Source organism: Anolis carolinensis, unplaced genomic scaffold, assembly GCF_035594765.1.
Source record: "Anolis carolinensis isolate JA03-04 unplaced genomic scaffold, rAnoCar3.1.pri scaffold_10, whole genome shotgun sequence".
Lineage (NCBI taxonomy): Eukaryota > Metazoa > Chordata > Lepidosauria > Squamata > Dactyloidae > Anolis > Anolis carolinensis.
The window spans coordinates 18,096,889-18,113,971 of record NW_026943821.1 but is presented as its reverse complement, the minus strand read 5'-3'; the positions used below and the strand labels follow the sequence as shown (position 1 = coordinate 18,113,971).

At 39.4% G+C, this 17,083-nt stretch overlaps 1 protein-coding gene across 2 annotated transcripts; it reads left to right on the top strand.

Moving 5' to 3' along the window:
- The first annotated feature begins 1,541 nt into the window (after positions 1-1,541).
- Positions 1,542-16,969, top strand: scmh1 (Scm polycomb group protein homolog 1). 2 transcript variants are annotated; one of them, XM_003226911.4, is made up of 14 exons: positions 1,545-1,720; positions 4,169-4,254; positions 4,346-4,416; positions 5,354-5,588; positions 5,736-5,824; positions 6,862-7,105; positions 8,210-8,442; positions 9,060-9,186; positions 10,119-10,319; positions 10,658-10,840; positions 11,914-12,045; positions 13,723-13,926; positions 14,492-14,634; positions 15,095-16,969. In XM_003226911.4, exons 2-14 carry the CDS (start codon positions 4,230-4,232, stop codon positions 15,218-15,220), a joined length of 2,013 nt encoding a protein of 670 aa, XP_003226959.2. In that variant the 5' UTR covers positions 1,545-1,720; positions 4,169-4,229; the 3' UTR covers positions 15,221-16,969. The 2 variants fall into 2 exon arrangements, with proteins under 2 accessions (XP_008118115.2, XP_003226959.2); XM_008119908.3 differs by lacking the exon at positions 11,914-12,045 and having other exon boundaries at positions 1,542-1,720.
- Positions 16,970-17,083: the final 114 nt, after the last annotated feature.

Below are 17,083 nucleotides of genomic sequence, written 5' to 3'. Positions count from 1 at the left end.
TTAGTAACAATTATATTATTAGTAATTAGTAGATTATTGTGTTATACCACTAAGCCGCAGCATTATTAGTAATTATTATATTACAGTAGAGTCTCACTTATCCGAGATAAAGGGGCCCGCAGAACGTTGGATAAGCGAAAATGTTGGATAATAAGGAGGGATTAAGAAAAAGCCTATTAAACATAAAATTACATTATGATTTTACAAATTAAGCACCAAAACATCATGTTTTACAAGAAATTGACAGAAAAAGCAGTTCAATACACAGTAATGTTATGTAGTAATTACTGTATTTACGAATTTAGCACCAAAACATTGCAACATTTACTACAAAAACAATGACTACTAAAAGGCAGACTGCCTTGGACAATACAGAACCTTGGATAAGTGAATCTCTACTGTATTAGCAATTTGTATATTATTGTACTCTACCACTATGCTGGAATATTATTAGTAATTATTACATTATAAGCAATTTGTATATTATTGTACTCTACCACTATGCCGGAATATTATTAGTAATTATTACATTATTAGCAATCTGTATATTATTGTACTATGCCACTATGCCAGAATATTATTAGTAATTTTTATATTATTAGTAATTAGTAGATTATTGTACTATACCACTATGCTGCAAAGTTATTAGTAATTATTACATTATTAGCAATTTGTATATTATTGTACTCTACCACTACGCCAGAATATTATTAGTAATTATTACATTATTAGAAAATTGTATATTATTGTACTATACAACTATGCAGGAATATTATTAGTAATTTTTACATTATTAGCAATTTGTATATTATTGTACTATACCACTATGCCAGAATATTATTAGTAATTTTTTATATTATTAGTAATTAGTAGATTATTGTACTATACTACTATGCCACAATGTTATTAGTAATTATTACATTATTAGCAATTTGTATATTATTGTACTATACCACTATGCCGGAATATTATTAGTGATTATTACATTATTAGCAATTTGTATATTATTGTACTATACCACTATGCCAGAATATTATTAGTAATTATTACATTATTAGTAATTAGTAGATTACTTTAATATATCACTATGCCGCAATTTTATTAGTAATTATTACATTATTAGCAATTTGTAAATTATTGTACTATACCATTATGCCGGAATATTATTAGTAATTATTACATTATTAGTAATTAGTAGATTATTGTACTATACCACTATGCTGTAATGATATTAGTAATTATTACATTATTAGCAATTTGCATATTATTGTACTATACCACTATGCCAGAATATTATTAGTAATTATAACATTATTAGACATTCGTATATTATTGAACTATACCACTATGCCGCATTATTGGTAATTATTACATTATTAGTAATTCGTATATTATTGTACTATACCACTATACCGCAATATCATTAGTAATTATTATAATAACAATATAATTATAATTGTTATTATTATTACAGCAACCCACTTATTAGTATTGTTGTTCTTGTGGGAAGTGGAGCCGAGCGGATCCCCCGGTGCTTCCGGCGCCCCTCCTGCCAGGCCGAAGCGCCCCCAAGCGGCCAGGGGCGGCGCCGGGCCGGGCGGGCTCTTCCGCTCCTTCCCGGCCCTCCTTTCCCAGCTGCAGCGGCGGCACCCCCGCGCGGCGCTCCGGAACATGGCGGCGATAACGGTCGCGAGGCGGTGAGGAGCCGCGGCGCTGTCAGGTGAGCAGGGCCTCCCTCTATCCGGGGAAGGGGGCTGAAGAGAGGCCTGTCTGGGGCGGGAAGGGCGACAGGAAAGCCTGAGGCCTCTGCAGCCCTGCAGGCCGCGTCTCTCGGACAGCGAGAGTGACAGGCCGGCCTGGTGGGGTTTTTTTTTTTGAGGCGCCTCTCTAAGGCCTCCGTTAGCATTTGTTATGCCTTGAGAAAGCCGCCCAGAATGCTGAGCGGGAGCCCTTCTTTTACCTCAGAGGCCTTCCCTGGAGCATCTCGCAGGGCATCCAAGCCGAACAGGCATGGGATTGACTCCCATACTCGCGATGCTCCAGGGTCTATGGGCCAAATTCAGGGCCCACAGGCCCACCCTGTCATTGTATGTGGCCACCCAGGTACTGGACTATAACTCTTGTACAATCACCATGACTGGAATTGATGTGAGTTGTGATACAGGAACATCTGGAAGGCTGCTGTTCTGTTAAGTCAGGAGAGCGGTTTGGATTTTAGGCACAAGGCTTGTGGACATGATGTCAAGCTTCAAAATATTCATAACCTTTCCCCCACTACCGTGTTTCCCCGAAAATAAGACAGTGTCTTATATTATTTTTTGCTCCCAAAGATGCGCTAGGTCTTATTTTCAGGGGATGTCTTATTTTTCCATGAAGAAGAATTCACATTTATTGTTGAACAAAAAAAAATGAACATTTATTATATACTGTACAGTAGTTTTCATCACAAACCAACATAACCAAACCAGACAAACTGTGACTCCTGTCAAGAATTTCTTACTATTACTATTATTTCCATGTATAACTCGTATGTACATTTACCAATCCTACATGCTCTGGTGTTCTGTTTGGCAGGCATGCTTTCAAACAAAAACTTTGCTAGGTCTTACTTTCAGGGGAGGCCTTATATTTAGCAATTAAGCAAAACCTCTTATTTTTTGGGGATGTCTTATTTTTGGGGAAACAGGGTAGCACAGTGGGTTAAACCAGGCATGGGCAAACTTCGGCCCTCCGGGTGTTTTGGACTTCAACTCCCACAATTCCTAACAGCCGGAGGGCCGAAGTTTGCCCATGCCTGAGTTAAACCCTCGTGCCAGCAGGACGATCCAGGGAGCGTGGCGAGCTCCCATCTGTCAGCTCCAGCTTCCCATGCACAGACATGAGGCAAGCCTCCCACTGGATGGTAAAACATCCAACATCTGAGCATGCCCTGGGCATCATCCATGCAGACGTCCAATTCTCTCACATCAGAAGCGACCTTGCAATTCGGGTTGCTGTGAATCTTTTGGACTGTATGGCCATGTTCCAGAACTGACGTTTCGCCCACCTCTGTGGCAGGCATCCTCAGAGCTGTGAGGGTTGCAGTTTTTCAAGTCGCTCCTGAAACAGGAAAAAAAAAAACATCAGTGCCACAAGGCCTGTTGTGTTGCAATCCCCATTATCCCCAGTTCACACAGCAGATAATCAAAAGTGATGGGAGTTGTCGTTCAGTAACATCCAGGGAGTATTGACAACTATATAAAAAATTATAGTTGTCTGGGTTGCTGTGAGTTTTCCAGGCTGTATGGTCATGTTCCAGAAGCATTCTCTCCTGACTTTTCGCCCACATCTATGCAGGTTCGGTGTATTTTAATAATATTTTGTTTTAACTATATTTTAATAATATTTTGTTTTAACTATATTGTACCCTACCTCAAGCCACAAGGAGATGCAGGAATTACTGTTATTATTTCAGAGAGACCAGGCACGGGATTCTTGTGACCCGCCAATTGTTGTTGTTGCAAATCTCAGCAGCCCTAATCAGTGTAGTGAATGGAGAAGTATTCTAGGAGTTGCAGTTCAAAGCATCTGTTATTCACACCCTGGCATAAACGAGGGATGTCAATCAGATTTATCTTGAATATCATTTTATGATGAAATGGAAATGGGGATTGCATGTCTATAGCAGTGCGTCTTCTAAGGTTACTTCGCCCTCAAGCCTTTAAGTGCCAAAGAAATTGTAATTACTTCAGAGAGATCCTTTTTGTTTTATTGTCTCATCTTTGGAATTTGCTACTCCCTACAATAGAAGCTTAATGACATTTCAGCACCTGTTAAAAATGTATTTTTGCTGACTTCAATTCCTATCTTATGCAAACATTTCGAATTTTGGTGGACTACTATTTTTTTCGTGCTGTAATGCATTTACTATACAACATTAAGCTTTTGATAACATGCAGAAAATAAATAATTTAAGCAAATAATGAAGTAAAATGATGCCTTAAAACAAAATACAATGGATCCAAAATATTCAATTTCATTCATAAAACCCTAGAGCTGAAATGTAAACACTACAATTGATATTTGGCATTTGATTTGTAAAAAGTTCACTACTTTGACTGAAATTCTTCACCACATGTTTGACACTTCATATTCACTTGTTTTCTCTTTTTAAATTATTTTTACCTAGACAACTTCCGTTCAGTAAACCTGAGCCAGTTCCAAGGTGAGGACCTGTAACAGACATTATAATGCGGAAGCCAAGCCCTCAGAAGGGTAAGTGCTAATACACAGCCCAAGGAAAGACAATTTTCTAAAATTCTCAAAATGTCCATAACTATCAACTTCCCCCCTTTCTTTCATGCAGGTCATTTTGCCTGGGATAGATACTTGAAAGAAACATGTTCCATCCCAGCTCCTGCACATTGCTTCAAGCAGGTAATTGAGGCATTTCATGTTGTAAAAGGGTTGGTATGAAGGAGTTTTTTTCTAGTCAGCTCATAGATAAGTGTAGGATAGACCTCTGTGCCTTCTCGTTAAGGAGAAATGTCAACTGATGCAAGTACTTAGTTGTCGGAAATGTGACGGAAATAAAATGTAGGTGTATTTACCTGAGTTGATATAATAGCTTGTAGCAGTATATTAAAGTGGGTTTGAATGGGAATTTCAGATATCCCTAAATTTGTTTATAAGATGTACTTTGTTTTCATCTGTACTGTAAGTCACCGAGAATCCATCTCAGGGAAAAATAGGATAATATGTATACATAGATATGCGTAGAAATGTAAATTACTGAAATAGTTGTACCCCCCCTCTTTTCCATTAAAAATGGATAAAATTGTGACTATTTTGTGATGAAATATGGTAAATGCATAATTACTATTTCATTTATGGCTATTAGCAAATTGGGATGCTAAGAAGGAGCAGCCAAGGTCATAGCCAAAATGTAAGGACTTTTGTATACTTCTGCTCAGCTCCTGATCTCTCCAGTTAACTTATGCTCAGATAGTAGGTAGCATGAAATATTTCAAATCTTTAAGAGGTGCTTCAATTAAATTAGGCAATTTGAGGATAGATTAACAAATAATCTAATTTGATAAAGACATGGTAGAACAGGAAAATTATTTTCTACTTAAATTCTTTTAACTATTTGATAAGAGTAAGGGGCAAAAGAAAGTTTGATTTTTGTGATTCTACTTTTATTAAAAAGTTTAGTTGCTGTGTTGTTGACTGGATTTTCCACCTTCAGTCCTTATGCCTGTTTCTTTTTGTTGCTTATTGTGATATCTGACTTTGAAGCATTGGAAATTAAGAATTCTGGAAGGAACAGAAAATGAGTGATCTTAGGTCTGACTGAAATCCTTGTTTTCCTCAGTCATACACCCCACCAAACAATGAATTTAAAATCAGCATGAAGCTAGAAGCCCAAGATCCTAGAAATACGACATCTACTTGCATTGCTACTGTGGTTGGACTGACAGGTGTCCGTCTCCGATTGCGCCTCGATGGCAGTGACAATAAGAACGACTTTTGGCGTCTGGTGGATTCTGCAGAAATCCAGCCAATTGGTAACTGTGAAAAGAATGGAGGGATGCTGCAGCCTCCTTTGGGTGAGTCAAAACTCTGCTTGCCTTAAGGACTAGAATTAGGGTTGTCGTTTTTCTACTTTTATTTGACCAAAAATAAAGGATAGCTAGTATGGCAATGCTATCATCTGGTTACATTTTCTTTATGGCTTCTGAATCTGTTTGTTTCAGGATTTCGGCTGAATGCTTCTTCTTGGCCCATGTTTCTCCTGAAGACTCTGAATGGAGCGGAAATGGCTCCTGTTCGAATTTTCCATAAGGTATTATAGCAAATGAACTACATCCTTACATATTGTGAAGACTGTGTAGCTGGATTTCGATATGCTAGAATTTGGTGTCTTGTGAATCACACAAATGGGTCATCTGTGCCTGTGCAGAGCTCCTTCAGAACCTTGTAGAATTCTACTGATATTTTTTGGCAGTACCTTGCCCACTCATGACAGAGATATATATTTGATTGCTCCCCAAACCCTCAGTTCTTTTTCTTCTGTCATGGCAGCATCTCTGATAGGAAGCTCAGCCTGTGCTTAGCATTTTTCCTGGTTTTCTACTCAGCTTGTCTTCTAGACTCTCTGTTTTGGCTTTCAGATATGCTCTCAACTACATTCTTCAAAAAATTTTGCATGTGTGGCATGACATACCACCTTCTACAGTTAGTGGCTTGCTAGTCACTCAGTTTAATTCACAGAGACCATGAAGAAGAAGGACAGATTGTTTAGCTGGAACTGTGTTTCTTTAAGTGATCATCTGTAAAATGTCACAATTCTGCCCATCCTGTGTCATGAACACCCATTGCATGACCTGCCTTGGGGTTATGGAATTGGAGTTTTGGGTGGCAACAATATTTATGTACCTCAGCAGTGCTGAGGACAGTACATCAGATAATGAAAGCAATGACAGTGGTCGAGAATCTTCTGACAAGGAAGATTAAAATATTTAAATATGTACTTTTTTCTGTACACTTGTATATTTTCTCAAATTATTTTCAACATCGTTTTATTAAAAAGTTACTGTTCTGGAACCAAGAAGGGTGTTTTTTTTCTTTGTGTAATAGTCAAGCCCCTTTTTTCTAAAAAAAAAAAAAAAGAGGGGAAATGTGACTATTATGCAGTGAAATATAGTAGCCCTGTTTTGGCATGAGCACATGCACCATATGAATGATCAGGCTACTTTAGTAGAGCCTACAATACTTTAAATATAAATCTAAGTATAACATTATATATTTATCATATATTGTTATAATAAGTTTTGATTTTCAAGCTGGAGTGTGCTTCTTTTTCTGTGTCTTTTTCTCCAGGAACCACCATCTCCATCCCAGAATTTCTTTAAGATGGGGATGAAACTGGAGGCTGTAGACAGGAAGAACCCACATTTCATCTGCCCAGCTACTATTGGCGAGGTGCGAGGTTCTGAAGTTCTCATCACTTTTGATGGCTGGAGAGGAGCATTTGATTACTGGTGCCGCTATGATTCTCGTGACATCTTTCCTGTTGGCTGGTGTTCACTGACTGGTGACAACTTGCAGCCCCCTGGAACAAAAGGTGAGAGGACTTTCATAGTTCTGCCACATTTAATCAGTGCTTATTCCGATAAAGGAGGATTTAGGTGTGAACTGGCAACATAATAAGTGTTCTTTGATAGTTATTGTGGCTGAAATAACTTGTTAACTTGGGTGCGGAGGAGAAGCCAGCTTTGTCTCATCTACATCTGTGACATAAGGGTAGATGCCTTTCGGTTTTCCATGGAATTACTCAGAGCCAAATATATGTCTCTGATGAGGTATTGAACACTCTTTGCTTTCTCTTGTCAATCTGTGGCTCTAATCCTTCGGGTTTATAATTCTGCTCACCTGGGATCCTGAAGTTGTAAACAGTATTGTCTGGTAGCTATATCAGCCATCTATTTTCATTTATTTATTTACATACCTATATATTTATTATGTAAACCAATTGTCTTATGCAGTTGTATTACCATTGTGGATGTTCATTATATCACTGCTTCTTAAACTATGGCTCAATGTTGGGCTCATGAAAAAAAATTCAGTAATAAAATGCTTCTGAGCATTGCCTGTTTACACAAATCTGTTAGCAACAATCTGCAGTGTTTACAGTGAACTCTAAAGAAAATACTCCCAACTGTACGAAAGGAGGAATCAGCCTGTTTAGCAAGCCTTCCAAATGCTGATTTATTTACAGCTTTTTATACCTATTTTATATTCCTATATATCTGGGGTAAAATCAGTTTGCCAAAGAACCAGTTATCTAGTGAGGTTTGGCATTTTTCCTTTGCTGGAGGTCTTTTGGTAGAAAATGAGCAGGTTTGTTAGGGATGCTAGTGTTGTCTGCTTTCAAGTAGTTTCCGACTTAACGGTAATCTAAGGTGAGCCTATTATGGAGTTTTCTTAGCGGTGTTTGTTCAGGGTAATACCGTACCTTTGGATGTCTTGCATTCAATTTCAGAATGAAGAATGTATCCTTTCCTTTTGTTTATAATTTATACAACAAACTGTTCACAGTAATTTTTGGATTAGTCCATCAGATGGGCAGTCTATGAAAAAGTAAACACTTGTGGCTAAAAGTTACAATTGGGAAGAGATTGTGGTGGTAGCTAATTGTCTTCTTTCCCCCCAAATCCTTTTGGGGTAGTGACGATCCCAAAGAGCCCATTCCCTGCCATTGATGTCATATCTGAAAAGAGCAACATGCACAGTGGTGTAAAAACTATCCTGGAGCATCAACCTGGGCAGAGGGGTCGCAAGCCTGGTCGTAAGCGAGGCCGGACACCCAAGGCTTTGATCAGTCATCCCAATCCCAACCCCACAAAGACAGTGGAGCCTTTGAAATTCCCCAAAAAGAGAGGACCAAAGCCTGGCAGTAAGGTAGGTGTTGTGTACGCACAACAGTGGAGTACATATCCCGTCACAATCTGAATCAATTCTGCTTCAGTACTTTTAGAAAATGAAAGGTGCCCAGTATAGGCCTAATACAAAAAAAACCCTAGTAATCGAGTTCTGAGCATAGCATATCTACTTGTTTAAAGCCCCTTTTTCTCACTTTCTATACAAAAAGTATCTGGAGCAATTGATGCATTCAATAAAAAGATAGCCTGTGTCTGTCGGCTTACACTTTAAACAAGTATGGCACAAAAGGAAAGGTGAATGGAATGGAAATAGTTAGCCCCAGACTATTTCCAAGCAGATAAGGGAAGAACTTCTCATAGTGTGGGTTATGCTTCTCTTCTCCTAATACAATGCAATTAACAGCTTAAATTGTTGAAAATTCCTTTGCAATTAACTTTAAATGAGTTACATATAGCTCTCTTGCTGGGTGTTACTATGTTATTTTTAACCTTTGCATTTGTAAATATTTATCACCAATGTACCATTCTTTCTGATTTTCCTGAGAGGAGGTCATTTTGTTGTGTTATTTAAATGAGAAACTTCCTGTTCTTGATGCATTTTCTATACTAAGTTCTTAATATGGTTCCCTTTTACAGAGAAAGCCTCGAATTTTACTAAATCCAGCACCCACCTCCCCTACAACCAGCACCCCTGAACCTGACACTAGTACGGTACCACAGGATGCAGCTACTATCCCTAGCTCTGCTATGCAGGCTCCTACAGGTAAAGAATTTAATCCTTCCTCCTATCAGGGTATACCAGTTATATTGACTTGGACATCCAGATCTAATCAGGACCTGGTCAAATGACACACCTTTGAACAGACCGAGGCATTAACAGTACAAGATACAGCTTCAAAGATCATTATGAGGATTGTCTTAAAGAACTGGGCGTGTTTAGCCTGCAGAAGAGAAGGTTGAGAGGAGACATGATAGCAATATATAAATATTTGAAAAGATGCCATAAGGAAGAGAAAGCAGGCTTGTTTTCTGCTGCCCTGGAAACTAGAACTCAGAGCAATGGGTTCAAATTACAGGAAAGGAGATTCCACCTGAAAATTAGGAACTTCCTGATTGCAAGAGCTGTTCAGCAGTGGAACTCTGCTTCAGAGTGTGGTAGAAACTCCTTCTTTGGAAGCTTTTAAATAGAGGCTGGATGGCCATCTGTTGGGGGTGTTTTGATTGTGCTTTTCCTGCATGGCAGGGGTTTGGACTAGATTTTTTGTATGTCAGGAGTGACTAGAGAAATTGCAAGTCGCTTCTCATGTCAGAGAATGGTCCCTCTGCAAGGAAGATGATCAGGGAACTCCCAGATGTTTCTGTGGGAGGCTTCTTTCATGTCCCCGCATGGGAAGCTGAAGCTGACAAACGGGAGTTCATCCCACTCCTCGGATTTGAACCGCCAACCTTTCGGTCAGCAGTCCTGCCAGCACAAGGGTTTAACCCATTGCACCATCAGGGTGTCCTTTGGAACAGATGACCCACGTGGTCTCTTCCAACTCTATTATTATTCTATGATTTTATTACTCTCACTGTTTTCAGTTGTATAGACCTAAAGAGCTGGCAGGTCTCAGTTATGAAATATACAGGAAAATAATTATAATTTCCTTGTATTAATTACTTAAGGCTTCTGTCTCTCCCCACTCCTCACTACAGTTTGTATCTACTTGAATAAGAATGGTGACACTGGGCCTCACATGGACAAAAAGAAAGTCCAAAAACTCCCAGACCATTTTGGACCGGCTAGAGCATCTGTAGTACTTCAGCAAGCAGTCCAAGCTTGCATTGACTGTGCTTATCATCAGAAAACTGTCTTCTCATTCCTGAAGCAAGGGCATGGAGGCGAGGTCATTTCAGGTAAATGGACCCTTTATCTATGTTTTCCTTTGTCTAGGCCAAGAACCCTTTGTCTGTGTCAGAAATTATTCACTACTTGAGATTTGGGAGCCACCCTTACTGACTTCTATGAATATCCAGAATGATCCCCTGCAACCCAGTGCCTGAGAGGTTATTTCACCACCTCTGCCACCCCACCATTGCTTAACCCTATTAGAGGTTTTCTTCCAATTTTTAATCAGAATATAATCAGAAGTAACTTCAACTTTTTAAAGAAATGTAATTTCTTTTTTTTCTTTTTTAATGAAATCAAAAGAATAAACAGTTTATATTCGGCTTTGGCTTCTTTCTTCTACCAGCTGTGATTGACCATGAGCAGCATACTCTGAACTTACCAGCTGTCAACAGCATTACGTACGTTCTCCGCTTCCTTGAGAAACTCTGCCACAACCTGCGCAGTGACAACCTCTTTGGAAACCAGCCCTTCACTCAGCACCGTATGCAGCACTCCCACGAGTATGGACATGACAGGTACCTACCAGGTAGGAGTTGGTGCTGAGAGATGTTATGGCTGTCTCTGTACACTGAGAAAGTTCTGCAAACAAAGTGCCTGCATCAAAATGATGTCCAAGGTAGTCCAATGAAGATGATTTTTGCAAAGCTCCTGGGGCCTACTCTTATTCACATTTTTGCAGACAGAACACTTCTTTGAACTTTGTTCCAAGGAGCAGGAGGGAATTGTTGAAAGTTGGGTTGTAGTGGAGAGCAATTAGGAAAATGTTAGTGTTTGCAATCTGTACAGTTGCCTGGAGTATCAGAAAGGTCTCGGCCATTCTCAGAGCTGCAATGGCTATTGGTTGAATTACTTGAAAAGCTGAGAATAAAGGTCATTGCATTTCTGAATCTCACAGAAGATTCTAAAAAAAGATACAGCTCCTACAGTAAGTCTAGACCATACAGGCATGTTCTATGTACCCAGCAATTTTTTTTCTTGAACAGTTTTCGCACTCAGCTTTACAACATTTTGTCTGTCTGCAAATAATATACTGTACCACTGATCAAAGACTGACAGTAGCTCTAGCAATCAACTTTATACTCTTATGCATATTGAAACAGCAGTCCAATTTCTTTAAGTAAGACAGTTCTTCTGAGCACCTCTTCCAAAAGTACCATTGCAGACAGTTAATAGAATAAACCTGGATAGCTATGAGAAACCACAGGTGTCTTCAAATTGTTCGTGAAGAGATATTTCATCATTAGCCATCAAGGCCTTTGTTGAGGAATTATTATGACTTTGTATTTAAGTATTCTATGGAAAAATATTCATCTACAGAAACGAAAGAAAGGCTTGAATTGGATACTCATTTGAAAAGTACAGTAATGAAGGAAAGCATCGGAAATGGTTCCTTTATTAAATTCTTGTTTTAGTGGGTGAATTGATGAACCTGACTGGTGATTTATATTTTAGCTAGAAATCGTAAGGGCAGTAATGCAATTCTGTAACATTTGCCACTTTATGGCCCACTGTTGTTGTAGAACTTGCTTAAGACCTCAGCCAAAGCTATTTCCTAAGGCAAAACTCCAATCATAAACAGGGCTTGTTCTCTCTTTCTAGACAGAAGCATTTCATTAGACGGCTCTCTCCAGGGACCGGGTCGGGGTTCAAAGAGATATTTCCAAGATTCCCCTCCATACAGTGCTCCTCTCTCCCCCAAGTTACCAAAGAATGACCATCATCCTTTGGAAGGTGAGCACAGTATCATTTTCCCTGCCTTGCATTAATAATCATAGTAAAGCAACATAGTTAGATAAAGATATATCAAGATGTATGATGTAGTCATATGCAGTGTTCTTCCAGCCTTCTGTTTGTAACGTTAGGTTTATCCAAACAATGTCTTCCTGCTCTTGGATGTTGTCTTGAATGTACAAACTGGATTGCAGGGACGGGATGTGATGTATCCCCTACTATACTAGACTGCTTGCTTCCTCCCTCTTATCTATATATAGCATTGAGATCTGAAGGAACCCACTACATTTGAATTGAAGGAGTCTGACATTTGGCAGTTCTTGCTGGGTTTTGTTAATGTCATGATAGGGAAGAAGGGCACTTCTCTGCATTGCTTTCAGAAATTGCTTAACATCTTGAAGCATAACATTTATATTTCTCTTTCCTTATATACAGTTATTCTGATTGTATTAAGGCAGTCCAAATGCAGTGCTCACTGTGTGAGTTTTGTCTGCAGTAATTCTTACTGGAATCACTTCTTCGGCAAATCAACTGCCTTCTCTATCATGAGGTTGTGTTTGTCCCTCACAGCAAGCATTTACAAATAGACTGTTTGCAGACTTTCCTTGAGCTTGCATACTGCTTTACAATCTTTCCCGTCTTTGTAGTTATACTAATAACTACATTATATATTATATTAATATAATTCTTATCAGCAGCCACCTTAGATGTTTCACAAGGGTGTCTGTTTGAAACCTACATGTTCACAGGCATTATTCTCCTTAATATGATTTGGAGCATTATTACTTTTGTAGTCTGTGAGCTTCTTTCTCTAGAACCATCTAGTTGGATACTGGGAAGGGAAATGCTAGGCTTGATTTTTGCTCCCAACTACTATAGCAACTATGGTAGTGTCTACCTCTTTGAGCCAGAAGAATCAAAACACTCTGTGTAGAAAAAAAAAGAACCTTATTGACCTTCCTTCTTGGAGTGACCCTAAATCTTCTAATGTATGAGCGATGTTCCTCATCCATTGTACAAAGTATGATCATAACCAGCTGAATGAAAAGGTTACCTTCTACCTCTGAACATATCTTGTTTGATCATCATAGACATATTAAAGTGGGGACCTTCCTCCATCTTTCACTCAGCAAATGAAACTTAATCTACACAAGTTTCTTCCTAATGACAAGATGTGCCAAGAAAAACAAACATATGTATCAGACTTCTTAGTATAGTATCACAGAATCATAGAGCAGGAAGAGATCACAAGGGCAGTTCAGTTCAGAAACTAAATCAAACACTCCTGAGAGATGTCGTAAGGACCCTGACCGCCATATTTTTTCATAAATGGCAAACCTGTTAGACACCAATCTGTCTCCACACCCCATCATTGCCACCAAGTTTGCCCATCCATTTCCATGGTAAGTTGCTGATATTGGAAACAGACAAAAGGCTAGACTAGATGTTGCTTTTCCTTCAGATGGTTTTTCCTAGGTGCCAGTGTCAAGTTATGAAACTTTGTCAGGAATTTGTTTTGCCATGTCACTTGAGCTTGATCATAAGCAAGCACCTGGGGTATAGCTAATTGCTTTGTAATTGAGTAGTGCAGGATGCATAATTCTGGACATTTTTACATGTTGTAGCACTAGATTGGGTGGCTAAATAGTTCTCATCAGTGGCTTCTGTGTCTTCCAGGTGAAACCTTTGTACTGAACGATGGTCTCCCAGGTCCCTTGGAGCCTCGACTGGACCCTATGGACTCTGCCCTGAATGCTGTCACTGCAGCCAGTCCCAGCAGGAACTCAAGAGACTACCGAATTCGGGGATACAGGCATCTTCATCAGCCTTCCAGCCTCAGTCAGTGTGGTAACTCAGCCGTGCATAGACTCAGTACTGGGGGTAAGAAAGCTAAAACACTTTCTCTGTGAAGAAGATGTAGTTGCAGTATTAGAAACATGGGAACAGAGTCATTCACATTTTAGGCTTAGTGTATCTTGGGCTGGTGGATCATTTTATTCTTTTTGTAGTGAACTGAAATTAGGGTGCATCTTACAGTCAGTGGCATCTTACAGTTGAAGAAATATGGTAATAATATCAACAACAACAACTGTCTTTCTGTATTGTCTGACATTAATGTTCACAGTCTCCATAGATACCTCTGTGTGTATGTCTGCTTCAGGTAACAACCAATAGCTCACTCAAGAGTCCTTGTTGTTACCATTGCCACAAAGCTGACTATAGGACTTGAGAATGTCACTTTGAGTGACTTCTTACTCTTTTATCATGTATTGTTTGTTTAACTTCCTTCATTTGACATATACAGGTTTTTGCTGCTGTCCAGTAAAGTCATAATTTTAATCCATTTTATATGGTTTGGAAATGTTGGAAATGCAATGGACAGTAGAGCCCTTGCATTCTTGACCCAGCAACATATAAATACATACATTTCTGTTGTGCTTTTTAGTCTCTGACAGATACCTTGCTCTGCGAGACAGTACACAGTTAGGCGCCCGGGACCCTTCTGCCTGGACAGTGGAAGATGTCATGCAGTTTGTGAGAGAAGCTGACCCCCAACTGGGACCCCATTCAGACCTCTTTCGTAAACACGTAAATATTACTTCTAAGGATGTGGGTTTCTCCTTGGTTAGAGCAAGTCTATTCTCGTTTTCCATATGCAAATGCTGTTCCCAGTATATTGTTCCCAGTCAGCCACATTTGGACATTTTTAAAGGGAGCTTCAGTAGCGAACATTTACAGCCCTGTCATCCACAGTGATCACAGAAGGGCAATTCTATTGTGATTAGTGCATACATCGAATTCAGGCACTGTAATGCCCATTTAAATTGATGTTGCTGCTCTCATGGCCTTTCATGAATAGTATAAAAAGCCATAATGGCTTGGAAATTTTATGCTAATTGACCAGCTTTGCCACAGTATTCAACATTAGCAGATTACCTCTAGCCCCCAGCCCTCTCTTTCAGGCTTCTGCTGATGTTGAAGCATTAGCTTAGTAATGCAATAGGCCAAATACATCTTAAATGTGTGTTTTCTCTCTGTGTGTTTCTAGGAAATTGATGGCAAGGCCTTGCTATTATTGCGCAGTGACATGATGATGAAATACATGGGCTTAAAGCTGGGGCCAGCACTGAAACTCAGCTACCATATTGACAAGTTAAAACAGGGCAAGTTCTGAAGAACGAAGTGTCATTCTGGCAGAAGTCTTGCAAACATCGTGCTCTCTTCTCCAATACAGAAGGTAACGTAAACCTGCATTTCTTGCCCACCGCGTTATAGCACTACAAGAATATCTTCGCTACCACAGAAAAGAAGGTTTTATCCTAGAGGAAGACCCCGGTCACGCCAGACCTTCAGATGAGACTTGGATATAGACAGTTTGGCCTGAAAGGATAAATGTTTCCTCTACTTTCTGCTGGTGGAATTTAGGACCATAGGCAATTTTACTGGGAAGATGAGCTTTGTATATGGAGTTCTGAAAGAGCCGCATTCACGTTGGACGTCGCTATTGGGCCCTTCTTTGCACCATGTTCCTTTTCCTGCCCTCCTCAAGGATTCTCTTCATGTTGCACCAAGAGTGCATTTTGGCTGGGCAATGCCAGGCGAGTGTTCCCATTCTGTGCCATGCAGAAAAGACTAACTGCAAGGAACCAGTTCTTTCATAAGATAACCAGGTGCTGTTTTCCAGATTATCCACTCCCTTTGTATCAGGGATTATAGCAGAGGACACACCATTCTGCTAGCCCTAATATCTGAATATAGATTTTTATTTTTATTTTTGCTTTGCCTTCATGGAGATCTCAGTCTACCAGTTTCCAAGTGCAGCTGACATGATAGTAGAGTTCTGATATTTATTTGGAACAAAAAGGAAAGACAATTGTGATGGGCTGAAAAGTGGATCCGCATTAATATCTCTATCACTTGAAGCTCTTCAGATAAGTTGGCGGGAAAAGAGCTTTCTTTACCAGATGTCAGGGTAGATAACCAAATAGCCCAAACAAGAATATGATCTTTTTCTATTTGATATTGAAATAGCCGCTGTTTAGATTTTTTGCTGGGAAGTTAAATATTTCTTATTCGACAGTAGTACCATTTAACATCCCTCCACTTCACACTATGGCTGAGAGGTCATTGTAATGTTGACTATATAGGGAACTGGTTTTTGAAATGTTTGCCCATCCCCAGTGTGAGCAGACAAACATGAATTGATTTGTACTGTATGTATGCTGGAAAATGTTTAATGTATTTATTTTTATGGCACTTAAGCAGTGACCCCTGCTGTTCCAGAACTGAGGATGTTTCTTGCTAGTAAATGAAAATGAGAGAAGGTGGTATTAAGCTGGTGCCCCAAAGTTCTGCTTCTCTAGAGATCCATGAATGAAGACTTCTTTGCTTCCACAAAGCAAAACTATGAGGGCTTTTGATTTCTTTACCTACTCCGGACACTGAACAATGTGCCCTGTCTTTTGAGATGCATAGACACGGGCCTTTGGATTAGTCATGTATGGCCTTCCCCATACTATAAACTGGGCATAGGGCAGTGTGTGATACACATCATTTTTAAGCTCCTTCTTTCTTCCCAAGTCACATGCTTTACTACCCTTCCTGTGGATACTTCTTCCTCCCTCATGAGGCTCTTCTGGAAGAGCAAATTTTTGGACTGCTCCAGAAGAAGAGATTAAAGAACCTAAAATTTAAAATGCAAAAACAAGTGTGAAAAGGAGCTTACTGCAGAAGGATGCAACTCAGCCGACATGTGGCTTGCCTGGTGTAGCCTTCCTTTTGGGGCAGGGTTACAGTCTTTGTTATTGCTGTCTGGCTACACAATCACATTCCTGTGAACAGGAAGCAGGGATGATCCTATCAATATTTTTTTCTGCACTTAATCTGTTGATTTTGTTTATAAATAAAAGAGGGAAGGAAAGTGGTACAGCTCCACATTTGCTTATTTGATCAATGGTACAAATTAGACAATAAATACAAAAGTTTATTAGTGAAATGAGAACGTTATTGATCTACCCAGCACAAATTAGTGCAAGCA